The following is a 26028-nucleotide window of genomic DNA, read 5'->3' as shown; positions in this document are numbered from 1 at the left end:
ATAAAAACACTTAGCTTTCTTTATTTTTAAACAACAAATTATTTTTTAATGTGTACAGAGTGAGGGAAAAATTATTATTTGTTAGTATATTAAATGTATAATTATTGACCGCCAGTATTGTGTTATCATGTCGAAATTAAGTGTATAATGTACATTCAAATTGATGTTATGCACATTTGTCATTATTACCGGTAATTAAATTTGCCATGATAAAACAGCCCAGGTATTTATTTTTTGGGCACCTTATTTGTATTTTACTTCCTTTGAGTTAAATGTATTTTACTTTCATTGAACAAAATGCTTACTGGCGACTAACATACTAATTGTCAGTCCATTATTTATACATTGAATTTGCGACGGATTTTTTTTTTCGTTATTTTCTGATCATGACAAGGAGCACAAGGCGTGTGTGACCGGTCATCAGAGGATGCTCACTCTTCCATGGGACCTGATCCCACCTCTGATGTTTCGAAGGTCCGTGTTTTCTCTGCTCCTATTTTGTATTGTTTTATGGACTTTGAAATTAAATACTGTTCATTATCTCCATATCCTCCTTTCTTTAAAAAAATCCGATCTGGTCTTAATATCGTTCGTAAATTCTGCTATTTTTTGTTAGTCATAAAAAAAATGCCTAAAATTTTAATGCTTTTATACAGTGTATATTATATATATTCTAGTTACAGATTTTGAACTTTAAAAGTTGTTTAAGGAATGAAGCTTATTTCAACTTATGTTATCCGATATTACATAACTTACGCTTTTCAAACTGCGAAGTTTTGTTATATCGGATAACATAAGTTGAAATAAGCTTCATTTCTTATAATTTAATTTCAATGTAGACAATGAGACAGTATTTCCTCCAGGAAAAGGCTTCAAAGTAAGGATTATTTTAAAAGTAACGTCAAGCGGAGTGATACGTTGTTGACGTAACTCATTGTGACGTAGGCAAGTTATGTTATACGAAATAGATAAAACTCTTTAACCAATCAAATGACACGTTAAAACTGAAATTAATTTATTAATTAATTATTACAGAGAAAGATGCATTTTAATAAAAAGGTATCAGATAGGCAGGCTTGTTCCCCGTGTTTTCCGAAGAAAAAAGAATCTCAAACATGATAAAATTTTACCAGTATTGAGGAATTTTGGGAAAATGATCTACTTCTGTACCCTCCAGTGGCTTCCATGGAAGCCTTAAATCCAAAATATTGCTGGTAAAAATGCAAACATTCTTTTAAGTTCTTCATTACAAATTATTACAATTTTAATAGTCATCTGATTTTTACCTCAATTAAGGGGTCATATTTGGCGGTTACCCTTTTTTGTATTTTTTTTTTCAAAGTCATGGCAAAGAAGCCAAATAGACATGGTCTGTGTACTTCTCTTACAACTCTCGTAACTATATTAATACTAGAAAACAAGGAATATATCAATAATGTTAATACGCATAACCAAGTTGTATAGAAGCGGAAGCAATTGAATGGGATTGGTGTTCAGAACGAAGGCTCACAATGAATGCAGCATTGTATTGTTGAGGAAGTATCAGGAAGACTTTCCTGTAGGGGATAGTTTGATTTTGCACGGGAAGAAGTTTAGTTGACAATTTTTCATGGTCATGACTATGTAACATTATAACTGTCGTAAATTTAACTTGGTAACCTTTTATTACTAGACTAATGAAGGAATGAATTACCCCCCCCCAAATGAAATTGGTTATATAGTTGGTTACAATTATCTATGTAAACTCGTTGCATCAACAAAAATCAAGAGCTTCAACACGCTTAAAAAGTTGACATATAACTTTATTAAGTCAAAACACATTTCATATATATGAAAACAATTTAATCTTTTTTTTAGATATAAGATAAGACGGTTAAATTGTTTGACACATACACATGTTTGTGTCAATGAATTTTTAAGAATTGTTTTAGTTTGTAATACTTCAAAATCATATTTCAATTTTTTTTTTTTAAATTTCATGCTTCAAAGCCCAAAATTTAATTCGATTCATCATACTTATACTGGATTCCTAAATTATATTAAAATATTTAAAACATGGATAAAATCGGATTTCAATTCATTTTCTACGATACCTTTCTTTACTTCGCACTAAAATATTCAGAGTAGTGAAGGAGCACTGAGGAACAAAATAATCAAAAAGCGCAAATCAGATGTTTGTACTTTTCAACACCAAAGAACCTTTAAAAATTGAAATCTCAAAAATACCAAAAGCAATTATAGCATCTTAACGTAAAACATTGAGAACACTTAATGCATTCCTCCTCTATGTTACATGTAAGATTTCTAGGCTTTTTCTTTTAATAAGTGCAGACACTATCACATACCTGAAAGCTGTTTTTCAACAAAAATGAAAGGGTAAATCTAGTTACTAGTTAACTGTAAAATCAGTTTGTAAAATAAACTTTTTGATTTTACAAACAAGTTCATTGACAATTCAGAAGTTAATATTAAAAATATAACAAAACAGGCGTTTTTTTCATGTATTTAATACAAAAAAATTGTTAGCTAAGAATGTTTCTGAGAAAGAAAATTGTCCGAGTTTAAATGCCTCTAGCAGGGATTGTTAAAACGTTAGTATTGATTCGTGGTAGGGCTTGATACGCGTACAATTATTATGATTACAAAGAGCACGACCCCGATTGCCAGAGAGATGATGACAAATAGGCGCGCGCGTTTAGACTGAACTTCCGCTTCTAAAACGTTTCCACTGGAAGCCGCTTCTTTTGCCTGTAAATTATCTAAAAAATCTAATCCATTTATAATCTAACATGTTATTTAAAATTATTTCGTCTCTTAAAAAAATTATATATAAGACTACGATAGAAAAAATTAAGGAAAATGTTATAATAAATAATGACAAATAATCTCTTTTTAGCATCAAATAAAACTTTTTTTTTTAAAAAAGGCCTAAATATATTTTTCATTCGAGTAAAGAAGCCTTCATCAGTGACACATTTTGCTTTGTTTTTTTTTTAAACGAGTTTGGCTGGTTTAATTTAAAATTTGGTTTATCAAGCTTCTATCACAAATTTAATGATAATCATGGCTATGGTTCACAATACACTTACCCTGTATGCGGAATAAATAGCGACGATTCCGGTCGGCCAGAAACAACACAAACATGTGAGTATAGCAGGGACCATCCAGTTCCTCTGGGGAGGCTGAGACACGACGACCGTGGTGGGGACAGGCTGTGTGACCTTAAAAAGAAATCAAACCAGTGAAACCTGTGTAATCCAACATGATATGGAAGATAAATTCTGTGTCAGAGTGGGAGGGTGTCGAATTGCACAGTGTAAAATTACATGCAAATTTGTTAATCTGGAAAGAAATCTGACGTCAGAATTCACAGTGTGACGGATTGAGCATGTGTCGTATTACACTGCGCTGTGAAACCTGTCTTATCCGACATGCACTAGGAGACAAATTTTGTGTCGTAATAGACAGGATGTCGGATTGCACAGTGTTAAAAACAAGGAAAATACTAAAATGGGAAGGAAAGAGTTAAAGCCACGAACCATCGAAATATGCCTTAACTAAAAACTCAATGAGAAGTTCAATAAAGATAGTGTAGACTTGTAGCTTTTCAGAACTGTTTTCCTTTTTAATTCAAGGAGAGACTTGATAGTATGGCATTGTTTTGAATGAAATTTACATGAGGAACGTCATTATTTGTAACGTAACGTCATAACATCGTAAAAAGTCCTTTGCAATAGAACATTTTACAGTAACTTCTTACATTTGTAAACACGAGCGTTACAATTGTTTTTTTTTTTTTGTACATGATGCAGTTTTAAAAGAATTTAATACTTTAGACATATGTCACTGCATTATATAACAAAAGTATTATCTGAAATAGTTATACATATATTACCAGGTATTATCGTAGTCCGCTAGATAATATTGATATCCACGCATTTTGATTTAGATTTTTTTTCTTTTTCTTTCAGGTATTTATCTTGTCCTGTAAGCAAAATTAAACAGTGCACTTTTTTTATTTGATTCACTATCTTTAATTCTCATGTTCTATATTGCTATCGCCTCTATTTTGTCTTGGGGGGGGGGGGGGCGTAAGACATGCGTTTTAATCCTTTTATCTTAAATTATATTATTGTGTACTGCATATTGTGTAAAACAAATCTGCGCCTATGTTTATTGCAAAAAAAAAATCAAGTATTTTAATAAACAAAGGATTGTTGCTTGTCTCCAATATCACACTCATGTGTGTCAGAGGTGTAGTCACAAATTAAAAGTGGGGGGCTCAACTCCAGAAATTCTTTGACAAGCTAGCAAAAAAAAAAAAACAAAAACAAAAACAAAAACAAAAAAAAATAAGGGAAATTGAAAGTTCCCCAAACTCGAAAATCCTATTTCGTTGGGGGGAGGTGGGGGGGGGGGGGGGGGTAGTGGCCAACTTTTTCAACAAAGGCAAGTTATTTTCAATTCCTATTTTCCCCACAATTCTTCGATATACTATACTTTCCTATAGTAGTGTTGGGGGAAAAGGGGGGGGGAGGGGGGGGTAGTGGCCAACTTTTTCAACAAAGGCAAGTTATTTTCAATTCCTATTTTTCCCACAATTCTTCGATATACTATACTTTCCTATAGTGGTGTTGGGGAAAAATAGCTGTGATTTTGTTCTTCATTAAAAAGTGCGGGGGAGGGGGCACGGACCTAGTCTTACCCCCAGATCTGAAAGTGAGGGGGGGGGGGCTAGTGTCCCCGCTGCCCCCCCCCCCCTCGTGACTACGCCTATGTGTGTATGTAAAAAAAAATATTTAAAATCGCCATGCACATAGTACTACCCGAGAATGGGACGAATTATATTTCGACCACTTCCTCTACTTTTTCAATAGATTTTTTATCGCCGTTTTTTTTTCTCTTCCTGTTCCTTTATCCGTGAAAATCATTACCTTGCCACAGTTTTTTTTATAATTGAAGCGAATCCAACCTAACTACTAGTCATAGTGAAGGGGCATCCTAAGTAACAAAAATATATGTCCCAATTTGCATTCACTGTAAATATATAATTATATAGGTGCTATGTATATAAAATGTAGTGAAAATAAAAGCTTAATAATTTTAACACTTAGTTAATAATTGTCATCCCAAAATAACACTTTCACATCACTTAGGCAGAGATTTTCTTGTATCAACAGATAATTCAGTTATCCCCTTTCTTAAGTCTGTCCGATCCATGTTATGTCTGATCACCCTAGATGTGATTAAGAATTACAACTAAAAGTAAATTAGGGTTTAAAATCATTGTTTTTTTTTCATTCATTATATATGTGCAAATCGTGAGTCTGACACTTTTTTTTAAATTCTATTCGGATAACCTCGGTATTTCCCTCAAAATGCATTCAGATGTTACAGAATTTCGGACAAATTTGACACCTTATTATTTTAATCAGGTAATCTCGGTATTCAACTCAAAATGCATTAAGATGTTACAGAATTTCGCAGATATATCACACCTTTTTATTTTAATCGGGTAATATCGGTATTTACCTCAAAATGCATTCAGATGTTACAGAATTTTTAATACATTTGACCAGTCTCTATAGTAGTTACGTGACGTACTTCTTCTATAATGTATACGTGTGCGAATAGATCATCCGGAGTTATTGTGTTTCAGAGTTATAAGATTCAAAATAGATTTTCCTTTCTTTTTTTCGTTCGGGAAAAAAATTATGCGTCGTATTATTTTTTAAAGGTATGCCCTCCAACTCCCACTACGGAGAGAAAAAGAGAGAGAGAGAGAGAGAGAGAGAGAGAGAGAGAGAGAGAGAGCGTTTTTGAGCTTCGAGTTTTAAAATAATGTTAGCTAACTTACATTTACTGTAATCTTGAATGCATAAATAATATTCATAAATGCCATATATTTCTTCATTTGAATTATCAGTGTGTAAACAAATCAAACTATTTACTCTTTTACGTATCCTAGAATACACAGTCATAGAGTTGCATGCATTTTAGATATAAACTTCGGATTAGACTTTTTTTTATGTTAATAAAAAAATTTGAAACAAGGTTGCCGTATTACGTTCAACATCTAGTGCTGGCAACAAATTGGAAACTCGACACAAATCAACTCTCAACACTTTTTTTTCTAATTATTAAATTATTTTGACAAACTTCTTCAAATTATTTTTGCTCAGATTCAGTAGGCCTCACGGTCATATTATGACGTCATCATTGTATCATGTACGTAAGCATGAAAGAAAAAAGGGTAATTTTAAATTTTATAAGAAAGAACACATATTAAATGGCAATTTAAGAAATTCTATTAAAAAATTATTGACAAATTGGGGATTATATGATTATCAGAAATAAATCTGATATACTAATAACTAATTTAGGGTATTTACGCATATGATGAACTTATAAATTACTGCTTAAATGGAGGATCCTGCTTCAATTTCTGAAAGCTCAACTTTCATAAATTGTAAAATTCATATTGGCCACACGCAAGTACCTCTGAAATATTTTGATTAAAGGTGCATATATGTAATATCTTTATGCTTGCAAAGTTTGGAAAGGGTACTTGAGTGTGGCCAAATTCAAATTTAGCAATAACTGCCGTAAAATCGGCGTTTTTAAGCAGTTTTTAACAACATAGGTATATTTGTCTCTGCGCATGTGCTAAGGACGGTGGCCTGTGTGCCAAAAAAATATTTGTAGCGTACCATGCCATTGTGCTTTACAAAATGACATATGATAGGCTTTATGATTTCAAACTTAAATTTTGTCAAAAATTAAAGGCAGATATAGATAGTTCGTGGCTTTAGCTCTTTAACATCTTAATTCACAGTGTGTCGGATTAAACAGGTGTCGGATTAAACAGTTTCACTGTTTACAGAATAAATGACGTCAATCTCTATTTTACATAATGTGTGACCTAATTTAAAGGAAATATAAATGTACGTCATAATGTATGTTGTAAGACATGGGGCTTATTTGTCATTAGGGAACAAAGTTATACATGTATGTCTTAATCAATATTGAGTAACTTTGTCAAATGCATCAAATATAGTTTAAATAAAATAAAAAGTACAGTAACACGATTGAAAAATAATTAAGAATGCCAATTTATTTTAATTTTAATCAGACAGTAGCTTTTTATTCTACAAAAATTAACGATGTGATTGTGTAATCTAATATTTCTTACCACAACATTGTGAGGGCCTCCTGCAGGGGCTATTTTAAACACAAAAATAATATCACCATAATCATCATTGTCTTCTTATCATTTTAAATATCACAGTGAAGGTCAAGATCTACTTAAAGAATGTGACATCAGATTATTCAAATTTGAAAAACATTTCTTTTTTTATGTCATTTTACAAATAAAGTTCGGTGAAATATGGTGTTTTCTGAAGTAAATTTTTGATTAACTAGATTAAAAAAATATTTTGAACACTTATTTTTAATGAAAAATGCAGAAAGTCGGGTATAAATGTCGCATTTTTTTTCATCTCATTGAAAAGAAATGTAGCAAAAATGTCTACTGTCTCTCAGAATAGCGTTTTTCTAAATTGAACTGATTTTAAATTGAATAGAAATATAGGGGTTATTTTTCATATGATTTCAAATTGAGCGCATGGAAAAAAAATCATTTTCTACATTATTTCTATTTAACTAAAATTACGCTTAAATCAATTATGACGTCATATTGGATCTAGCACCAAAATGCAATCTAAAGTTATTTACTAGATCTTTACTTTTACCCTCTAATTCATGCAAAAATTTAAAATCAATGAAAATGTACTAGGGAGAAATATCTATTATACCTGCTGTTTTAGAATAAAACTTTTTTTTTGCATCGATGGGATGTTTATTTGATACTTTTTAATCTTAAACAACACTGTATCAAGAAGGTCGGTGATATATAAAAAAAAACATTGATAGACATGTATATACATCGTATTATCAATGATTCCAAAGTTGAGTTTTAAAAAGAAGGTTATATTTTTTGATTTATAAAATTTTCCTGATAGTATCTTCGAGACCATTTTAAAAATTATAAAAACGATTAAGAAGAATTTTATAAAAGCAAGAAATAGTACTCACGCTGAACCTGGGCCATTTGAATGCGTGTAGTCTCTTCCCAATGACTACCAAATTACTAACAGATAACACAAAAAACCCAATCGTCAGCTATTTCAGCAAAGAGCAATTAAAACTCAAGGATTTTATCAAAGGAAGTATGTACATGTCAGGGATTGTAAAGAAAGGTGTGTTGTACTTACCCTATTCCAAACAATTAAATCTGTTATAAAGAAAACAAAACTGTAGCTATATTCATCTTACTCGACGAGTATCTTGGCCGGAAATCTTCAGGGCTTGACCATCTCATTGTGCTTTTAATATAACTAATCAATGGACACAATATCCCTCTCCCTATCTTTCTCTAATTCTTTCTTTTTCTTTGTCTCTCTTATACATGTATATAATGAAGAAAGTATGTTTTCCGTACAAATTTTGCCCGGTGATTTTCTAAAAAAAGAAACTGGTGTTAAAGTTGAAAACTAATGCTTTTTAAATAATTGAAATTCATTGAAGAAAAATCATACAAGTCATTTTTCTTACATGTGTTTTTAAATGCCAATCATGACGTCATAAACATGCAATTTTCTATATTTTCTTAAAAAGTAGCAGAAGACACAAATTTTAAATTGAATTTTCTTTCAGATAACATTGTCTACAGGCATCACCCACAAAGATCTTGAGATATGTGATTTGTTATTGAATTTTGCACAAAATATATAAAAAAAAAAAATAACGTGGCATGGGCGACGGCTGTGGACACTGTTTTCTAAAGGAAAATCACTCTTGAAATGTGCCATTTTTAGGCTTTTTCTGTTGAAAATAGAGTAATGATTCACATTAATGACGTCATATTTGCAGAATGGTAAACCTTTATGTCATATTCTTTCATGATTTATCAGAGTCATTTATTTAACTAACATTTGAGCCAGTTTCAAAACTTTCTGATGTCATTTCATTTTTAGGGCTCTATAAAGCTATAACCATACCTACTTCTTTTGTACATGTATTCGATTTAAAATAATATCACTGACTGGCAATTTATAAAATGTGTATAAATACATTTACAATTTTATTCAAGCACGCCGACAAGCATATATAACTAAACAAGTAGCCATGAATTGATGTTAATGACAACGATAATGCATGTTCGAATCTCAGAGCTAGCCTTTTTCTGAATTTGAATTTTCAAGTAGTTTTTTACGATGAAATATCAATAAAATGATTATTTTAGTTGCTGATTTTATAATGCAAGTAATTGAAATGGTTATTAAAAGACATAGATAAAACTTTAAAAATCTTTAAAAAAAGAAGCTTGTTTTAATTACAAAAGCACAGTGTGATTTTGCACATATTCTTTAAAGTCGTAACCCTTTCTTTTTTCCCTCTTAGCTTGGAATGCGTGGTCACATATCAAAGTCAAAATTGAGGGTTAAAATCAGATACTAAGGATTGGACATTTCGTCAAAAATAAAATAAAATTCTTTACAAAAATGCATTCCGACGTACACTAGCAAGAGTGAGGTTTATCAATGCTGACTGGTGTTTGCTTAAAAGTATTGTTAGACCATTATATACAGATCATTATCGACATAGTTTTCCTCATCCACTTCATATTTTTTATATATCTTAGTTGATTAGATGTGCAAGAGCATGCTCTAAATTTTTAACTATTTTCAAACCGAGATAAATTATTGACGAACCAGAAGATGAAACAAGAATATCATCATTTCGTAAATTCTATTGTCGATACAATGACCTTGTCAGCAAATACAATTTATCATTGAGTCAAATGATGACTGATTTTTTAATACTATAATTGTAACTCCATTATTTATTAACTGAATTGACAACAAAATTTTCCGTTATTTCCTGATCATGACAAGGAGCACACGGCGGGTGTGACCGTTCGACAAGGGATGCTTACTCCTCCATGGCACCTGATCCCAACTCTGATGTTTTAGAGGTCCGTGTTTGCTCTGCTCTTGTTTTGTATTGTTTTATGGTCTTTTGATCTCTAATACTGTTAGTTATTATATCCATCTGTGTCATTTACATTTTTTAACGCCCTGCCTTGACAGCAAGTGTGATTTGTATTTTGAAACCCATGCATTATCCTTCATGTAACGTACAGTTTATGGAAGTGCCAACGTAACACTCTCTTGTCAATGTAAGCAGTATTTTTTTGTATTAAAGCTTGTGACGTTGTAATTCCTCAGCGTTCAACGATTGTGCCTCAAGATAAAATGCATCTTTTCATCTGCTGACACCCTTTCTGTGTTATGTTTTTAATGCCATAAATTTCGATTCATTTGTGTAATCATATGTTAAAGATACATGTGTTTAGAGTAAAAATAAAATTTTAATCACGGAATCAGAGAGGGAGAATTCAACGTTATTCTCTCACAAGACAAGTAAATTTGGATAGCCTTGGTTTAATCGATATCGAATGCAAACCTTAAGGAGAGATGATACAAACAATTTTTTTCTTTTAAAAAGATGACATAGCATGTCACAAGCTTAGAAAAACGGGTGGTTCTTAGATTTTGTTCTCCTTAGAACTGGAACATGAAAAACACTTGGAAAATATTAGTAATATTTCAATGGAAGAACAGATATAGACAAATCACTTTCAGTAAAGGTTTACAAGTGAAAACAAATTCCAGAATATGTTATTTTGGTGCTTAAGGGACTCCGACCCTCAGCCAGGAAGGACAACTCTCTAATTTATAATTTAATTCAAAAAGTCTTTAAATTCAGCTTGAAAATTATATATTTTCATACAATAATTTTCATTATAAGCCTCTCAATGTGTTTCAAGGTTCTTTGTAAAGCTCCATAAATCTCTTTTAATTTCATATCATTTTAATAAACATAGGTATCTAAAAATGCTTTTTCGGGATAAAAATTTCTACTTTAATTAGACCTTTCCGGGAAGTTCAAAGAACCTTGAAGCTCATTGAGAGGCATATAAAGAAAATTGTTGAATGAAAAGATTTAATTTTCAAGCTTCATTCAAAGACTTTTTGAATTAATTTACAAATTAAAGAGTTGTCCTTCCTAGCTGAGGGTCGGAGTCCCTTAAAGTGTAATTTAAACTGAAGAAACATATACCAAGCCGGTTGAATTTTATTAGGAAAAGCTAAATTGTTAAAATCAGCAAATGTGATATAATTGCTAATCTTTTTTTCATTTTGTTCCTCCTCTTAAAATTCACCTGGCTTGGTATATTTTTCTAAAGTTTATATTTTATTAAAATTATATATATCTAAAGTTTATGAAGGGGGTGCGGTACCGGGATGAGATCCTGGATGTTTACGTTAGACCCTACGCTGGTGCTGTTGGCCCTGAGTTCATCCTGATGGATGATAACGCCCGTCCACATCGCGCCAGGGTTGTTGGAGCAGTACCTTCAACAGGAGACAATAGTCTGTATGGACTGGCCAGCGCGCTTGCCGGACTTGAATCCGATTGAGCATGTATGGAACATGCTGCAAGTTGCCCTTTCACGCCGTGGAGCACAACCCACGACTTTGGCAGAGTTGGGAAATGCCCTCGTTGAAGAGTGGAACAACCTTCCCATTGGAAACATCCGGGTGCTTATTGACAGCATGGCTCGACGTTGTCAAGCCGTCATTGATGCAAGGGGAGGCCATACTAGGTATTGACACTACTTCGACTATTTGTGATGATGGACTTTCTCCAAAAACTGTAATTTTTTCTCTAGTTATACCCCCCGCTTGAAAAGCGGGAGGGTATATAGTAATCGTTAATTCCATCTATCCGTCCGTCCGTCTGTTACGCTTTGGGGTACCCATCTCTTATCCGCATCTCCTCTTATACCACTGAATGAAATTTGATGAAACTTTCACAGAATCTTTATTACATATTGCCATTGTGGACCTCATATTTTACTTTTTGATCCGACAAATATTTTGAGTTTCCCATAGCAAAACATGGACACTGTCATTTATACACATATGGGAGGCGGGGGGTATCATTTAGTGAGCCCATTGCTTACAGTACCTCTAGTTTTCTGTTAACTTTTTGTAATGAAATGCCTTTTGGTGTTGTTTTAAGATTTCAAGCATTCCTTATCGGTAAAAGTTCATGTTGTTCATAGATACCCATTTATAACCTGAATAAACACATTTTTAAGTTAAATTTTTGTCTGTTGTTATGTTAGTGATAAATTACACATATATAACCCAGTGATCCTTATCAAATTTTGAGTAGTATAATATATGTTACCTTATAATACAATGAATCAGAATGAGTTCAACGTTTTAACTAATTAAATTGTTGATAGATGCTGGATTTTTATAAATTGTTGACAGCAACAAACAATAAAATTACAAAAAACTTTTGGATAAGGAGTTTCATCACCCACAATGATAAACCATTTTAATTATACTGTCTATTAAATAATCCGTATAGATTTACATGCACTGAATAATTTCTCCTTTATTTCTTAAGAAAAACCCATTGCGTTAATCACTGCATGAACTACAGTAGGCAAGTCGCCTGTACAGATTTCTTGATCAGTTGCTGTAATGCTGTTCCATCAATGAAACGGATTAAGACGTTCGCATCATTAATACAATAATTAATCTTTTTAATCCTACATTAAATGATTATTTAAAAAATCTTCTACTTTACTCCTGGATATCAAGCAGCCAAACTGTTTGCATGATTGTAGTCAGCATTGAGTTTTCTTCCAAAATTGTGAAATTCATGGCCCTGGGGTCAGGGGTTCTGGTGCTAGGGCAGGGCTAAATAAGTATATAGTGAAAATGCATTATTTCTTTGAAAATCTTCTTCTCTGCTCCTGGGTATTAAATAAACCAACTAAGTACATAGTTATAATGAACAAGAGTGCCTCTACCAAAATTGTGAATTTTATTGCCCCAGGGTCTGTGGTTCTGGTGTAAGTGCAGGGCTCTATTTAATATGTAGTGAAAATACATGAATTCTTTGAAAATCTTCTTCTCTTCTCCTGGGTATTTAAAAAACAAACTAAGTACATAGTTATAATGAGCAAGAGTGCCCCTACCAAAATTGTGAATTTTATGGCCCCAGGGTCAGTGGTTCTGGTGTTAGGGCGGGGCTCTATTGATTATATAATGAAAATATTTGAATTCCTTGAAAATCTTCTTCTCTGCTCCTGGGCATTAATTAAACAAACTAAGTGCAAAGTTATGAGGAACAAGAGTGCCTCAACTATAATTGTGAATTTTATGGCCCTAGGGTCAGGGGTTCTGGTGCTAGGGTGGGGCTCTATTGATAATATAGTGAAAATGCATTAATTCTTCAAAAATCCTCTTCTCTGCTCCTGAGTATTAAATAAACCAACTAAGTGCATAGTTATGATGAGCATGAGTGCCCCTACCAAAATTGTGAATTATATGGCCCCGGGTCAGAAGTTCTGGTGTTAGGGCGGGGCTCTATTGATTATATAGTGAAAATACATAAATTCTTTAAAAAATCGTCTTCTGTACTCCTAGATATTAAATGAACTAATGAAGTATATAGTTATGAAGAGCAGGAATGTCTCTTCCAAAATTGTGAATTTTATGGCCCCAGGGTCAGGGGTTCTGGTGTTAGGGTGGGGCTCTTTTCATGATATAGTGAAAATACATTAAATCTTTGAAAATTTTCTTCTCTGCTCCTGGGCATTAAGCAGATGAAATACAAATATAGCTATGATGAACAGGGCCATTCTTTCAGAATTGTGAATTTCAAGGCCCCTGGGTCGGGGGGGGGGGGCTCTACTTATACACTGAAAATGAATTAATTGATTGACATCTGCTCCATGGTATTAATCAAGCATTTTGATAGACAAGGGTGCCTTTTCCGAAATTGTGAAATGTGTGGACCAAGGGTCAGGGGTTCATGCGTGGGAGTGGCACTACTGCTGATTATTGCTGAATATTATTGATTAGTCGAAATGCATTTGTTCCCCTACTTTATCTATGGGTATCAAGTAACCAAACTAAGCATTCAAAGTGTATAGATATGATAAGCAATGGTGCCTCTATCAAAATTGTGAATGCCATGATGCTAGTTTAAAACATGAACCAAATTCAATCATAGGAAAACTGTTGCATGATGCTCAGTGGATCTATAAGGCCCATGGGTCTCTTGTTGTTTAAATAATCTATAGAATCGCAAACCATTCACAATACCACATATTCTTCGGATTAAAGGTTGTATTCGCCGTAGGGTCAATGCGAGTGCAGCGGCATTCGATATCAAAAAGGACTATGATTTCTATGCTTACTGTTTATCTGACCAATAAAAGTGATAGTCCATTGTTGGATTATTTTTCAATTATTTTGATGTCTTACATACATCAAAAGAAAAAAAAAGCGAAAAAAAGTATTAATCTGGACATTGTTGTTTTTTTTCTAAGACAAAGGACATAAGAATGGTACACAACGTTCAATATTTTTTCAAACTTAAGTAATTCTTTCTATATTTAAAAAAATATGGAAACTTTCGGTCGTGAATGTGATTGGTTATTCACAAGAAAATATATTCATTTGTAAATCGGATTTGCATCGGTCAATATTTATGTCAAAGGCCTTTCCTGTCACCGTGTTGCAAACATTCTGTTGTTACCCTCTAATCCATGTAACGTATGTATAAAATATCTTCTTATTTGGAACTGAATTTGCAAAAACCTATTGTAAAACAGGGTACAGCATATTCAAAAGCTGGATTTTCTTACATGCAAACATTTCAAAATATTTTTCACTGAAATATAGAGTTAACACTATCCGGTGGAAGACGTATGCTTGGCACTCAGAGACATGGAGCAGTGTATGGGGCCTTTTTTTCGTGCAGATACCTACAACTCTAACACAATCAAAAGACCTGATAAAGAAAGACATTTTATAAGAACTTTCAAACCTAAATAAATAGTTTAATGTAAAAGAATTGTTTCTTTACATATATTTACATTTGCAAATATTTTCCTTTATATAACACTACCGAAAGCAATGCGTATCTATAACTGTATAAATACAGATACGGGGTCAAGAGGTCATAGAAGTGCTTATAGATAAACGTTTGACGTAATTTCTCTGTGACGTCATAAAGGGTCAACGAGCGTCTAGTGGATTACATACATGCCGTTGAGTTTGAAAAATAATGCATTTTACACGTTAAAAGTCACAATCAGGCAAATATAAAGTATAAATAAGTCACAAATTTAAATATAAGTAATAAAGTATCATTTTAATGGATAGATGTTTAAAAATGATACCTTATTTCTTAAGTAAATTATGTTACTGAGTCACATTTATTGCTTTGTTATTGTATGCTTTGTTAATGCATTGTTTGTGAAAGTACGGGAAAAATGTCAATCAAAGACTTGTTAACGTTAAGTTATTATGACGTCACTATAGACGTTACCATGAGTATTGTAAAACATCATATAGAAGAAATGAAAGCGCTTATGTTTTACTCGCTCTCTGTTTTTGAATTTATTTAAAATAATTTTTATATTCATCACCGACCACTGTGATGTTTCTTATATATATATATATATATATATATATATATATATATATATATATATATATATATATATATATATATATATATATATATATATATATATATATATATATATATATACAAATTTATTAATTTGTTAATGAGTATCCTTGTAAAAGTGAATTTCTCTGTGCTTTCTATATATATATATATATATATATATATATATATATATATATATATATATATATATATATATATATATATATAGGACTCCAAAGTGCGACGGGACTCCAAAGTCCGATGGTCACGCCAAAGTCTGATGGTCTACGCCAGACCCCGATGGTTTGACACGCCAAACCACGATGGTGCTGAAAACAATTTACGTTGATGACGTCATAATACTAATGCGGCAAACTACAATGCCGCACCATGCCAAAATTTTAAATAAGCAGTAATAATTATCATTCTGCAAAAACTAACCCTTATCTCTCGGATAGGTACTTACCTAACCCTAATCGCTCGAAAAGTGTGTAGGCCTGACAACTATATAGATACCTAGATATCTTGGGTGGGTGCGATACTAACCCTATAATAACTCGACTATGGGGCGAGGACTAACCCTAAGTCAATAAAACTAAAAGGACTAACCCTAATCAGTTTAGAGGTGTGCGAGGACTAATCCTAATATCTCTGAAACATGTAAGCAATACACAAAATAAATAAAAGCGTAAGCAAGGATAAATTCAGAAATTATGGCATTTGAATGCAGGAAAACAGCTTCAAGGATTGACGTCGAATTATTGTGACGTCATAAGCGTCGATTGTTTCCCCACACCATCGGACTTTGGCGTGTCAGACCATCGCACTTTAGCGTCGCGCGTCTCATAGGAAACGAGCCATCGGACTTTGGCGTGACCATCGGACTTTGGCGTCCGTACCGACAAAAAACCATCGGGGTTTGGCGCAGAGCATCGGGGTTTGGCGAGACCATCGGACTTTGGCGTCACCATCGGACCTTGGAGTCTTACATATATATATATATAAATTTTTACAATTTTTATTGAATCAGAGAGAAAAAACTAAACACTATTCCCTCATATGACCAGTAAATTGGGTTGATCTTGGTTTGATCGATATCAAATGCAAATCTTAAAGCGTAAAAGTTGGATGGATCGCTAGACTTATATAATGATAATTTCACACTTAGAATTTTTTTATATAATGCATGAAAAAACTTATTGAATTAACTTTGAATTAATGTTTGTCACCTGGTGGCTAGCGGCTTCCCAAAATCACACAATACAGTTTTGTTATATATAGTTTTATTTACAATATGTACAAACACACGCGTTTCTTCATGGCCCAATGGCTTCCTGCTGGATGGCATAAAAGGATAGCTGGCCTAAATAAATGGGGCCTATAAAATAAAACAAAGTTAGATACAGACATAATATAATTATACATATAATTGCTCATAGTTGAACATTTTGCTGTACATTTACTTAAGTGCATTTTACTGCATTACACTTTACTTAGTTCACTTCACTTCATACTACTTTACTTCATAGAACATTTACGTTCACACATAAACTAAGTGTATTACTTGTAGACAACCACTTTAAGACGAATACTATACGCCATACTTTATACATACAACATTATGTCTAAATTATACATAAGAGGGCTGTTCAATAAATAATGTCCTGAACTATATGACATACATTACAGATTTCGTATGACATTAAACTTGACTTTCTCTTATTATTGAATCATTTGTGAATTTATAAAAGTCTATGTGACCACTTTTAATCACATAGTTTCATCATGAGAAGCTGGGAAACAAGGGCTTTTCGAGACACTGCATTATAAATGAATGGTAAAAAATCAGTGAACAAGAGTGAAAATAAAAGCTCCATTAAAGCTGCCGTAAAACTTGTTAAAAATCACGAAGAAATATTAACTGAAATATGTTACATTTAGAGCAATCAATGCCTGTTTTATAGACAAAAGAGCAGGAGGATTTCAATGATTAAAAATTTTATAATGGGCATCAAAAATGGGTACCCTCCTTGCCAACAAAAATTATAACAACTCATGTACTGTTCGCCTAATTTCAACAAATAATATTTGATGTTGTATGATTGACTTCAAGACCCATAGCAAATTTGATAGACATCACTTCGGGGGTAGTTTACACTGTATTTAAGAAACGTTTGGTGGTAAAAAAGCTTGATACTCAAAGGTCACCCTATATTTTGAAAAATAAGTGAAAATGACAGTGTGTACGAAATTCTTCACAATTATTTCAAAATATCAGTAATTGTAGTCATCCACGTTTGTTTTATTTTCAAACAAATATTGGAACATGGATCTATCGCTAAAAACCCTAAAAAAAATACCATTAAGATTTTCTTGATAAAAACGGCGAATGTCTGAAAAGTGCACAGGTATGCAAGAGCACAAAGACAGATTTATATAAAATTTTCTTAAATATTAGTGGTTATGTTCTTCAAAATCGTATTTGGAGAGACAGTTTAGTAGTCTAGAGAGCACTTTTTTGGCCAAAATATCAAAAGGTTTATTAGAGGAAGGACCAAGAATAAGGAATCCAGTACATTGAATTTCTTCAAGACAGCGTCCAAACCCGCATTCCCTGAAGAGTAAAGGGGTCTTCGAGATAAACAGAAAAATATGTTTTTTCACATTAACAATATTTGCAAGATCTTTTACCTCTTGACTTGTTTCAATTTCCAAACTTGGAAAAATACCTTTTAGAAGGAAGAAACAAGTCCGGGAAATCATTGGATCTGCCATCTTCCAGTATACTGAGGGACATGCCCAAATATGAGTTATACAAACGATCAGAAATTGGATAAAAAATGTTAGAGACATGTATATTACTTAAAAGAGATTAATTAATAAAATCATGAGGAATAAATAATTGAAAAGCGTCTTTAACTTCTTTCTGAGCACCGAGGACATTATTTATTGAACAGCCCTCGTATACTCATACACTTATACTTTTACTTATAACACATATACTTTACATGAGCAAATACTACTTTGAATCTAACTTACAAATGAAATTATAGAACAAAGTTCTTTGGACATTTCAGGAATGAATACCGTCAATATATAATACAGCTTACAATAATAAATAAAATACACTTACCAAGAATAGGTGGACCTCTGGCCATGGAATAAAAAATTACATGAACAAAATAAAACTTGAGAGCTGTCTTAAACACAACTGCTCCGGTCAATAGCTACGCCCAATCTGATTTCACGGGATTTAAATTGCCAGGTAAAACCTGCTAAACAAGCTTAAAAGTATGGTAAACATATTGGGCAAATAATATTGGTAATATAGAATTCAGATAAAACATATGGAAATCAAATATGGACATCAATTGTAACATTACCTTCCCCCTTTAAAGAAAAATTACATACATGTAATTTTTTCCCAAACACAATTTATGTACAAGTTTTTCTTATTACTTTTTAAACATAAGATAAAACAAGATAAAATTCTTCTTTCATCAACTTTATTTACATAGATTTACTGACGGATTCTTACTGTCTGCTAAAAAAATCCGCTCCTACATTATCCTTCCCTCTAATCGCCCTGATGCGGAATCGGTACGGCTGAAGTGACAATGCCCATCTCATTAGTTTGGAGTTCACCAACTTCTTCTTATTCAAATATTCCAGTGGATGGTGATCTGTCTCTAAAATAAACTCTTTGCCATAAATACCTGTGAAACTTTTGCACTGACCAAATGATACCCAAGCATTCCTTTTCTATCGTCGAGTAGTGTTCTTCACTTGGTTTTAGTTTGCGGCTGGCATAGGCGACTGGGAGTTTGAATTCACCTTCTTCCTGTAAAAGTACTGCTCCTATACCCCTGTCAGATGCGTCAGTCTGTACAATGAAAACTTTGGAAAGATCTGGTAATTTCAAAATCGGAGATTGAATAATAGATGCTTTTAGATTTTGAAATGCTAATTCCTGAGCTTCTGTCCACTGAAGTTTACTAGGAGAGAACTTTCTTGTGAGGTCTGTAAATGGAAGAGCTATATGGGCAAAATTCGGGATAAACTTTCTGTAAAATTTTACCAGTCCTAGAAAAGATCACAGTTGTTTTTCGTCCTAGGATGGTTCGCCTGTTGTATAGCCGACACTTTATCTGGATGAGGATGTACTTTGTCATCGCCTATGATATGGCCCAAAGACTCCAGTTTCCGATAAGCCAAAGAACATTTCATTGGTCTGGCGGTGAGATCCGCTGTACGGTGACGCTGTAAAACCTGAAAAAGCGCAGAGATATGATGATCAAAAGTATGAGTAAATATCAAGATATCATCTATGAAATTATCAACATTAGAAACGTTGTTGAGCACCTCGCGCATGAGACGACAAAATGTAGCCGAACGGCTTTTTGGTGAACTGGAAAAGACCTTGGGGAGTCTGAAAAGCTGTCATTGGACGGGCAGAATCAGACAATGGCACTTCCCAATACCCCTTAGACAAGTCTAACCGTGAAAAATATTTATGACCTGATAATTTCGCAAACATTGCGTCAACATCAGGCATAGGCTCCGCATCAAACACAGTAATGCGATTCAGAGCTCTAAAATCGACGCAAAACCGATATGTGTTGTCCTTCTTTGCAACAAGGACTATTGGGGATGAATATGGACTTTCCGAATATTCTATTACCCCAATTTCTAACATTTTACGTACCTCATCTTTCACTGTTTCCATCATAGCAAAAGGGATTTGTCTGGGACTTACTCTCACAGGTTTATCCATTGTTGTCCTGATTTCATGTTCAAGCACATGTGTGTGGCCTGGTGCATCTGTTAAAACATCACTATATCTGTGTAAAAGATCCATAAGAGTTCGTCTCTCCTCTCTGTTGAGATCTGGATTCACATCTACATCTTTGTAGGATTCTCGAGACTGTACGTGTACGAACTCTGCTTCTTCATCATACTCACTAACTGATTCATCAAACTGAATTTGTTCTGAATCTACCACTGACATAACACATTGAACAACTGGTTCACAACGTTCTACATATTTTTTAACATGTTTGCGTGATAAGTCTTTACTTTTCCCTTCACATCTAACTGACAGTCAAATTTACCCATCTTTTTCACAATTTGATAAGGGCCTTGCCATTGCATTAGCAGCTTATTACTATCAGAAGGCAACAAAACCAAAACTTTCTCACCTGATTTCATATTTCTACTCTAGCCTTCTTGTCAAAGTACACTTTGTGTCTGTGTGACGCCCTCTTAAGATATTCCTGTGCCAACTCCCAAGTTGACTCCAATCGCTCGCGGAGATCTAAAATATACTGGTAGGTAGACTTTACCTGTTGATCTGGAATTTCTTTAGTCCATAGTTCTTTCAGGATCGTCATGGGTCCTCTTACCGTACGACAATATAACAACTCAAAGGGAGCAATGCCCAAACTTTCCTGGGGCACCTCACGATAGGCAAAAAGCACAGTGGGTAGATATTTGTCCCAGTCTCTTGGTCTATCAATACACATACGTTTAAGCATTTACTTAAGTGTGCCGTTAAACCGTTCAACTAACCCGTTGCACATAGGGTGATACGGAGTAGTTGTTAACTGTTTCAACGAAATGAGTCTACTCACCTCTTTCATGAGCCCGGAAGTAAATTGACTTCCCATGTCTGTTAATATTTCCTCCGGAATGCCTGTATAGGAGAACATCTCAAGTAAGGCCTCAGCAACCCGCTCTGAGTCTATTCCTGGAAGCGCCTTCGCTTGTGGAAATCTTGTGCCGTAATCCACTAAAGTCAAAATAAAACAATTACCTTTTTCGGTTGGAGGGTGCAGTGGACCTACAATGTCTACAGCAACTCTTTTAAAAGGCACGTCTATTAAAGGCATTCTACCTAAAGGAACTTTAGTTACCGTATCCTTAAACACCGTTCTTTGACATGTATCACGTGACCTACAAAATCGTTTAATTTCCGACTGCATTCCTGGCCAAAAGAACTCTGACAAAATCCTAGAAATGGTTCTTCTAATCGCTAAATGGCCAGACATGATCGATTCATGGGCTAATTTCATTACAATTTGATGAAACATTGGTGGGACTATAAGTTGAGAATAGGTCTTACCACCGTCCTTTTCTGCTGACACATATTCCCTGTACAGAAAACATTCTTTTCAAACCACTTGACCTTACCATCACGTGACCTTCGACCTTCCTGTGCATATCTTCGTGCTGTTTCAAGTGACAGATCTGACTGCTGTTCTCGCAATATGTCATCTGTGTTGATTTCATCTTCGACAATATCTGGCACTTTAAGTGGTTTATATACTTTTAATTTTCTGTTTTTCTTTTACCTGTTGTCTTGTTTCAACCGCTGTGATAGTGTTAGGTTTCCATTCTGGATCCGGATCATGAGGTTGTCTTGCATTCTCTACTTCACCTATAATGAGATCAAAGACAGGATTTTCCATACACTAACATTCATACTCACCTGAGACATAAGGAGAATCAATGACAACCTTTGCCACGGGGACCACTATTCTCGTGTTGTCTGCCAAAACACACGTTTCTTGTCTACCTGTAAAGTTTTCCTCTTTTACTAGACTTTTGCGCACTACAATGTTTCGACATCCTGAATCTCTCAGTAAGGTAACTGGATGACCCTCATCGCCAACTGAAAGAGGCATTGGTTTCGCTGTAGAATGACATGCCGATGTTAAAACCGTTGTATGGTCACTTACCTGACTATAAATAAACGGGTTTTGACTGTAAATCAGCGCTGCGCAGTTACTTGGATTTGCATCACTACCATTTGTTTGACCTTTTCCACGATCGTCCTTGCACACTGCTGCACTTGAGTTTTTACTTTTAAATCTGCACTGGGGTGCAATGTGACCATATTTGTTACATACAAAACATTTCTTTCATTGTTGAAACAAACCTTGGCTTCTGTTGCTGATGCTGACGTGCATCTTTGGGTTTTTCTGGTACCTATCTTACCTCTGGTTTGTTCACTGCCTTTGAACACAAATTGATAGCACTAGTATTTCTAGCTTCCCTAAACTGATCAGCTAACATACTCATCTGATCCACTGTCTTTGGAACATTCTGCTTGAGAAATACAGCCAATTCAAAATTACACACATGTAACATTTGATCTCTAAGCATAAGATCGAAAAGAGCCTCAAATGAACAAGTAATTTTGGACATTTCGACCCACCGAGTCAAGTAAGATGCAAGTCTAACAGTGAACTGAGAAAATGTTTCCCCAACTTCAGGTCTACAAGAACGAAATTTCTTTTTAAAACCATCCTCTGTCATTTCGTACCTACGTAATAAAGCTGCTTTAAGTTCATCGTAGTCACTTACTTTTGACGCGGACATAAGAGCATATACATCTAGAGCTCGCCCTTTCAATAAAGCACTGAGGTGTGTCGACCATAAAGTCTTTTCCCAATTCATGGCTGTCGCAAACCTCTCAAACCTTCTCAAATAGCTATCAATTTCATCTTTGTTCTCGTCAAGAGGAGGAATTTTCGGTACACTAGGTTTTACCATAACATCACTAACCTTACCTTGTGCACTTTTGTTTGCCAGTTCTAATTCTTGTTCTCTTGTAGCTGCTTCATCTTCATCTCGTGATACATGCGTTCCATTTCTAGCTGATATTCTCGTTCTTCTTTTTCTCTCTGTCGAGCCGCTGCTCTCTCTTCACGCTGTAATTTCTGTTGTTCTGTAGCATAATTTCTTAACTCTTCTTTTTCATAACCTAACTTCTCGCCTGCAGCGATTAAATCTTGTACCGAGTCCATGTTTACGGACATGACCTTTCCAACATAACACCTAGACCTTTTTAACACCTTTGTGTGACCACTTATATACTGCACCTCTACATGTACTACTAACGACTCTACTGGACTTTGAATTCTACTTTCTATATATTGTGGTACTACATGTATAAGTACTACTAATGTCACTACTATACTCGGAATTTTACTCCCTACTGAATTTGAAAGTTTAAGATTGGGCGACACAACTGTTAATACTTTATACTTATTTACCACACTACTTTTACCCTGACCAGTCTCCACGTACTCTGAGGAAGTCCACCCCTCACTACTTCTAGAAACCTTCTGGACCCCAAATGACCAAGAAACATTGCCTACAATAACAACTGCAAAAGTGAGAACAATTACATACTTCATGTACATACAGAATACAATAAGAGAACATGTATGAAATATTCACTAGATTTCAAGTCAAGTAATTCACTTTTCTAACTACTTTTATAACAAAGTCTTTTGTATGTATTGTAAAATGCTTTCATTAGTTATTTTCTTATCTTACAGTTTGACAAAAAATGTTTTAATAGGTTGGATTCAAGTCGTCTTGCTTAAGAACATCAGGCACTGTCGGTGACATGTAGATTTCCTCTGCAAGGTTCCATAACCGAAGACACCACTTCATATGGAATCTATTTCCAGGTTGACTGCCTATCCTGAAGTCGTCCTGTGTTAACGTTGATATCCTTGGATATCCTGGGACTGAATTCCTGGGATTGGAATCCCACTTTTGACACCAACTTTGTCACAGAGTGGCTAGCGGCTTCCCAAAATCACACAATACAGTTTTGTTATATATAGTTTTATTTACAATATGTACAAACACACGCGTTTCTACATGGCCCAATGGCTTCCTGCTGGATGGCATAAAAGGATAGCTGGCCTAAATAAATGGGGCCTGTAAAATAAAACAAAGTTAGATACAGACATAATATAATTATACATATAATTGCTCATAGTTGTACATTTTGCTGTACATTTACTTAGGTGCATTTTACTGCATTACACTTTACTGAGTTCACTTCACTTCATACTACTTTACTATATAGAACATTTACGTTCACACATAAACTAAGTGTATTACTTATAGACAACCACTTTAAGACAAATACTATACGCCATACTTTATACAAACAACACTACGTCTAAATTATACATATACTCATACACTTATACTTTTACTTATAACACATATACTTTACATGAGCAAATACTACTTTGAATCTAACTTACAAATGAAATTATAGAACAAAGTTCTGTTGCCATTTCAGGAATGAATACCGTCAATATATAATACAGCTTACAATAATAAATAAAATACACTTACCCAGAATAGGTGGACCTCTGGTCATGAAATAAGAAATTACATGATCAAAATAAAACTTGAGAGCTGTCTTAAGCAAAACTTCTCCGGTCAATTGCTACGCCCAATCTGATTTCACGGGATTTAAATTGCCAGGTAAAACCTGCTAAACAAGATTAAAAGTATGGTAAACATATTGGGCAAATAATATTGGTAATATAGAATTCAGATAAAACATATGAAAATCAAATATGGACATCAATTGTGACAATGTTACTTGAAAATACAATGAATCAGAATGATTTCAACGTTTTTATGAAATTGTCGACATCGCCAAGCAACAAAATTACACAAAAGTTTTGATTTAAGGACAGATGATACAAACAAACTTTTGTCAAAAATTTTGAAAATAGTAATTTGTGTCATGTTTAGATGTATAAAATAAATAAATTTCACGGCGTAGTTTTTTAAATTTTTATTCAAAATTGCACAAAAATGTAATTTGAAGTGAAAAAAAATTGTAAAGAATAATAAAGATTGTTTCAGAAGGGTAGAATTTGAATGTCACAGAAGGTTTACAATTTATTTATATTCTAGAAATTTATTATTTGCATCATTTGCAGTAAAATTTAGTCAAGAAATATATACCAATTCAGAAATCCATTTTTCGTTTGTATCATCTGTCCTTAATACTTTCATTGCATACAATGAAAAACCATTACAATAATACAGTCTATTAAACAATCCGTACATAATATATGGAAAAGCAAACAGTTCATAATAACACGTAACTATGTTAAAAATATATTGTCATTGGGAACACACTTTGCAAAAAACTTATTATATAAAAGGTAAAAGACGTTAAAAGTCTTGATTTTCTTACATACAAGCATTTCGAAAGATTTTTTTCACTCAAATGAAGAGTTAGTCATTTTCTGTAACCACTTAAACTTTGTTGCCACGCATTGTCACCAATTTTAATGAAACTTCACCCAAGCTTAGTACTTGACATCAGAAACAAATACCAAACAAAATTTCGTTACTAAGTGTCTCGGTTGCTATGGCAACAGCCAGAAAAATTTGAAAAATCGAGATTTTCAGCCACTTTAAATCTTATCTGTGGCTTAATAAAAACTAGAAAAGCAAACAAACCATTCTCACAAAAAAGTGACACCTTGATGTCACTTATACTGTAAAGAAACTGTTTAGAATATATCTCTACGTAAGTGGTAACCAAAGGTACATTTGGAATACATTTACAATGCGGAAATATGC

General features: G+C 33.7%; 1 protein-coding gene and 1 long non-coding RNA gene across 2 annotated transcripts; both read right to left on the bottom strand.

Annotated features, from left to right (window-relative positions):
* Nucleotides 1-2577: 2577 nt before the first annotated feature.
* On the bottom strand, nt 2578-8268 carry LOC134261905 (proline-rich transmembrane protein 1-like). Its single transcript, XM_062744292.1, has 4 exons — nt 8095-8268; nt 7193-7221; nt 3090-3221; nt 2578-2748 (listed from the first exon to the last, which is right to left on the bottom strand). The coding sequence occupies exons 1-4, from the start codon at nt 8108-8110 to the stop codon at nt 2593-2595; spliced, it is 333 nt and encodes a 110-aa protein (XP_062600276.1). The 5' UTR covers nt 8111-8268; the 3' UTR covers nt 2578-2592.
* An 8665-nt stretch (nt 8269-16933) lies between these two features.
* LOC134261904 (uncharacterized) lies at nt 16934-24889 on the bottom strand. The gene is made up of 3 exons (XR_009990911.1): nt 24778-24889; nt 24200-24348; nt 16934-16970 (listed from the first exon to the last, which is right to left on the bottom strand). It is a non-coding gene; the product is annotated as an uncharacterized LOC134261904 (long non-coding RNA).
* Nucleotides 24890-26028: the final 1139 nt, after the last annotated feature.

Source organism: Saccostrea cucullata, unplaced genomic scaffold (genome assembly GCF_032062105.1).
Source record: "Saccostrea cucullata isolate Sc308-1 unplaced genomic scaffold, CSIRO_AGI_Scuc_v1 ctg1630, whole genome shotgun sequence".
NCBI lineage: Eukaryota > Metazoa > Mollusca > Bivalvia > Ostreida > Ostreidae > Saccostrea > Saccostrea cuccullata.
This window is presented reverse-complemented; position numbering and strand designations above follow the sequence as displayed.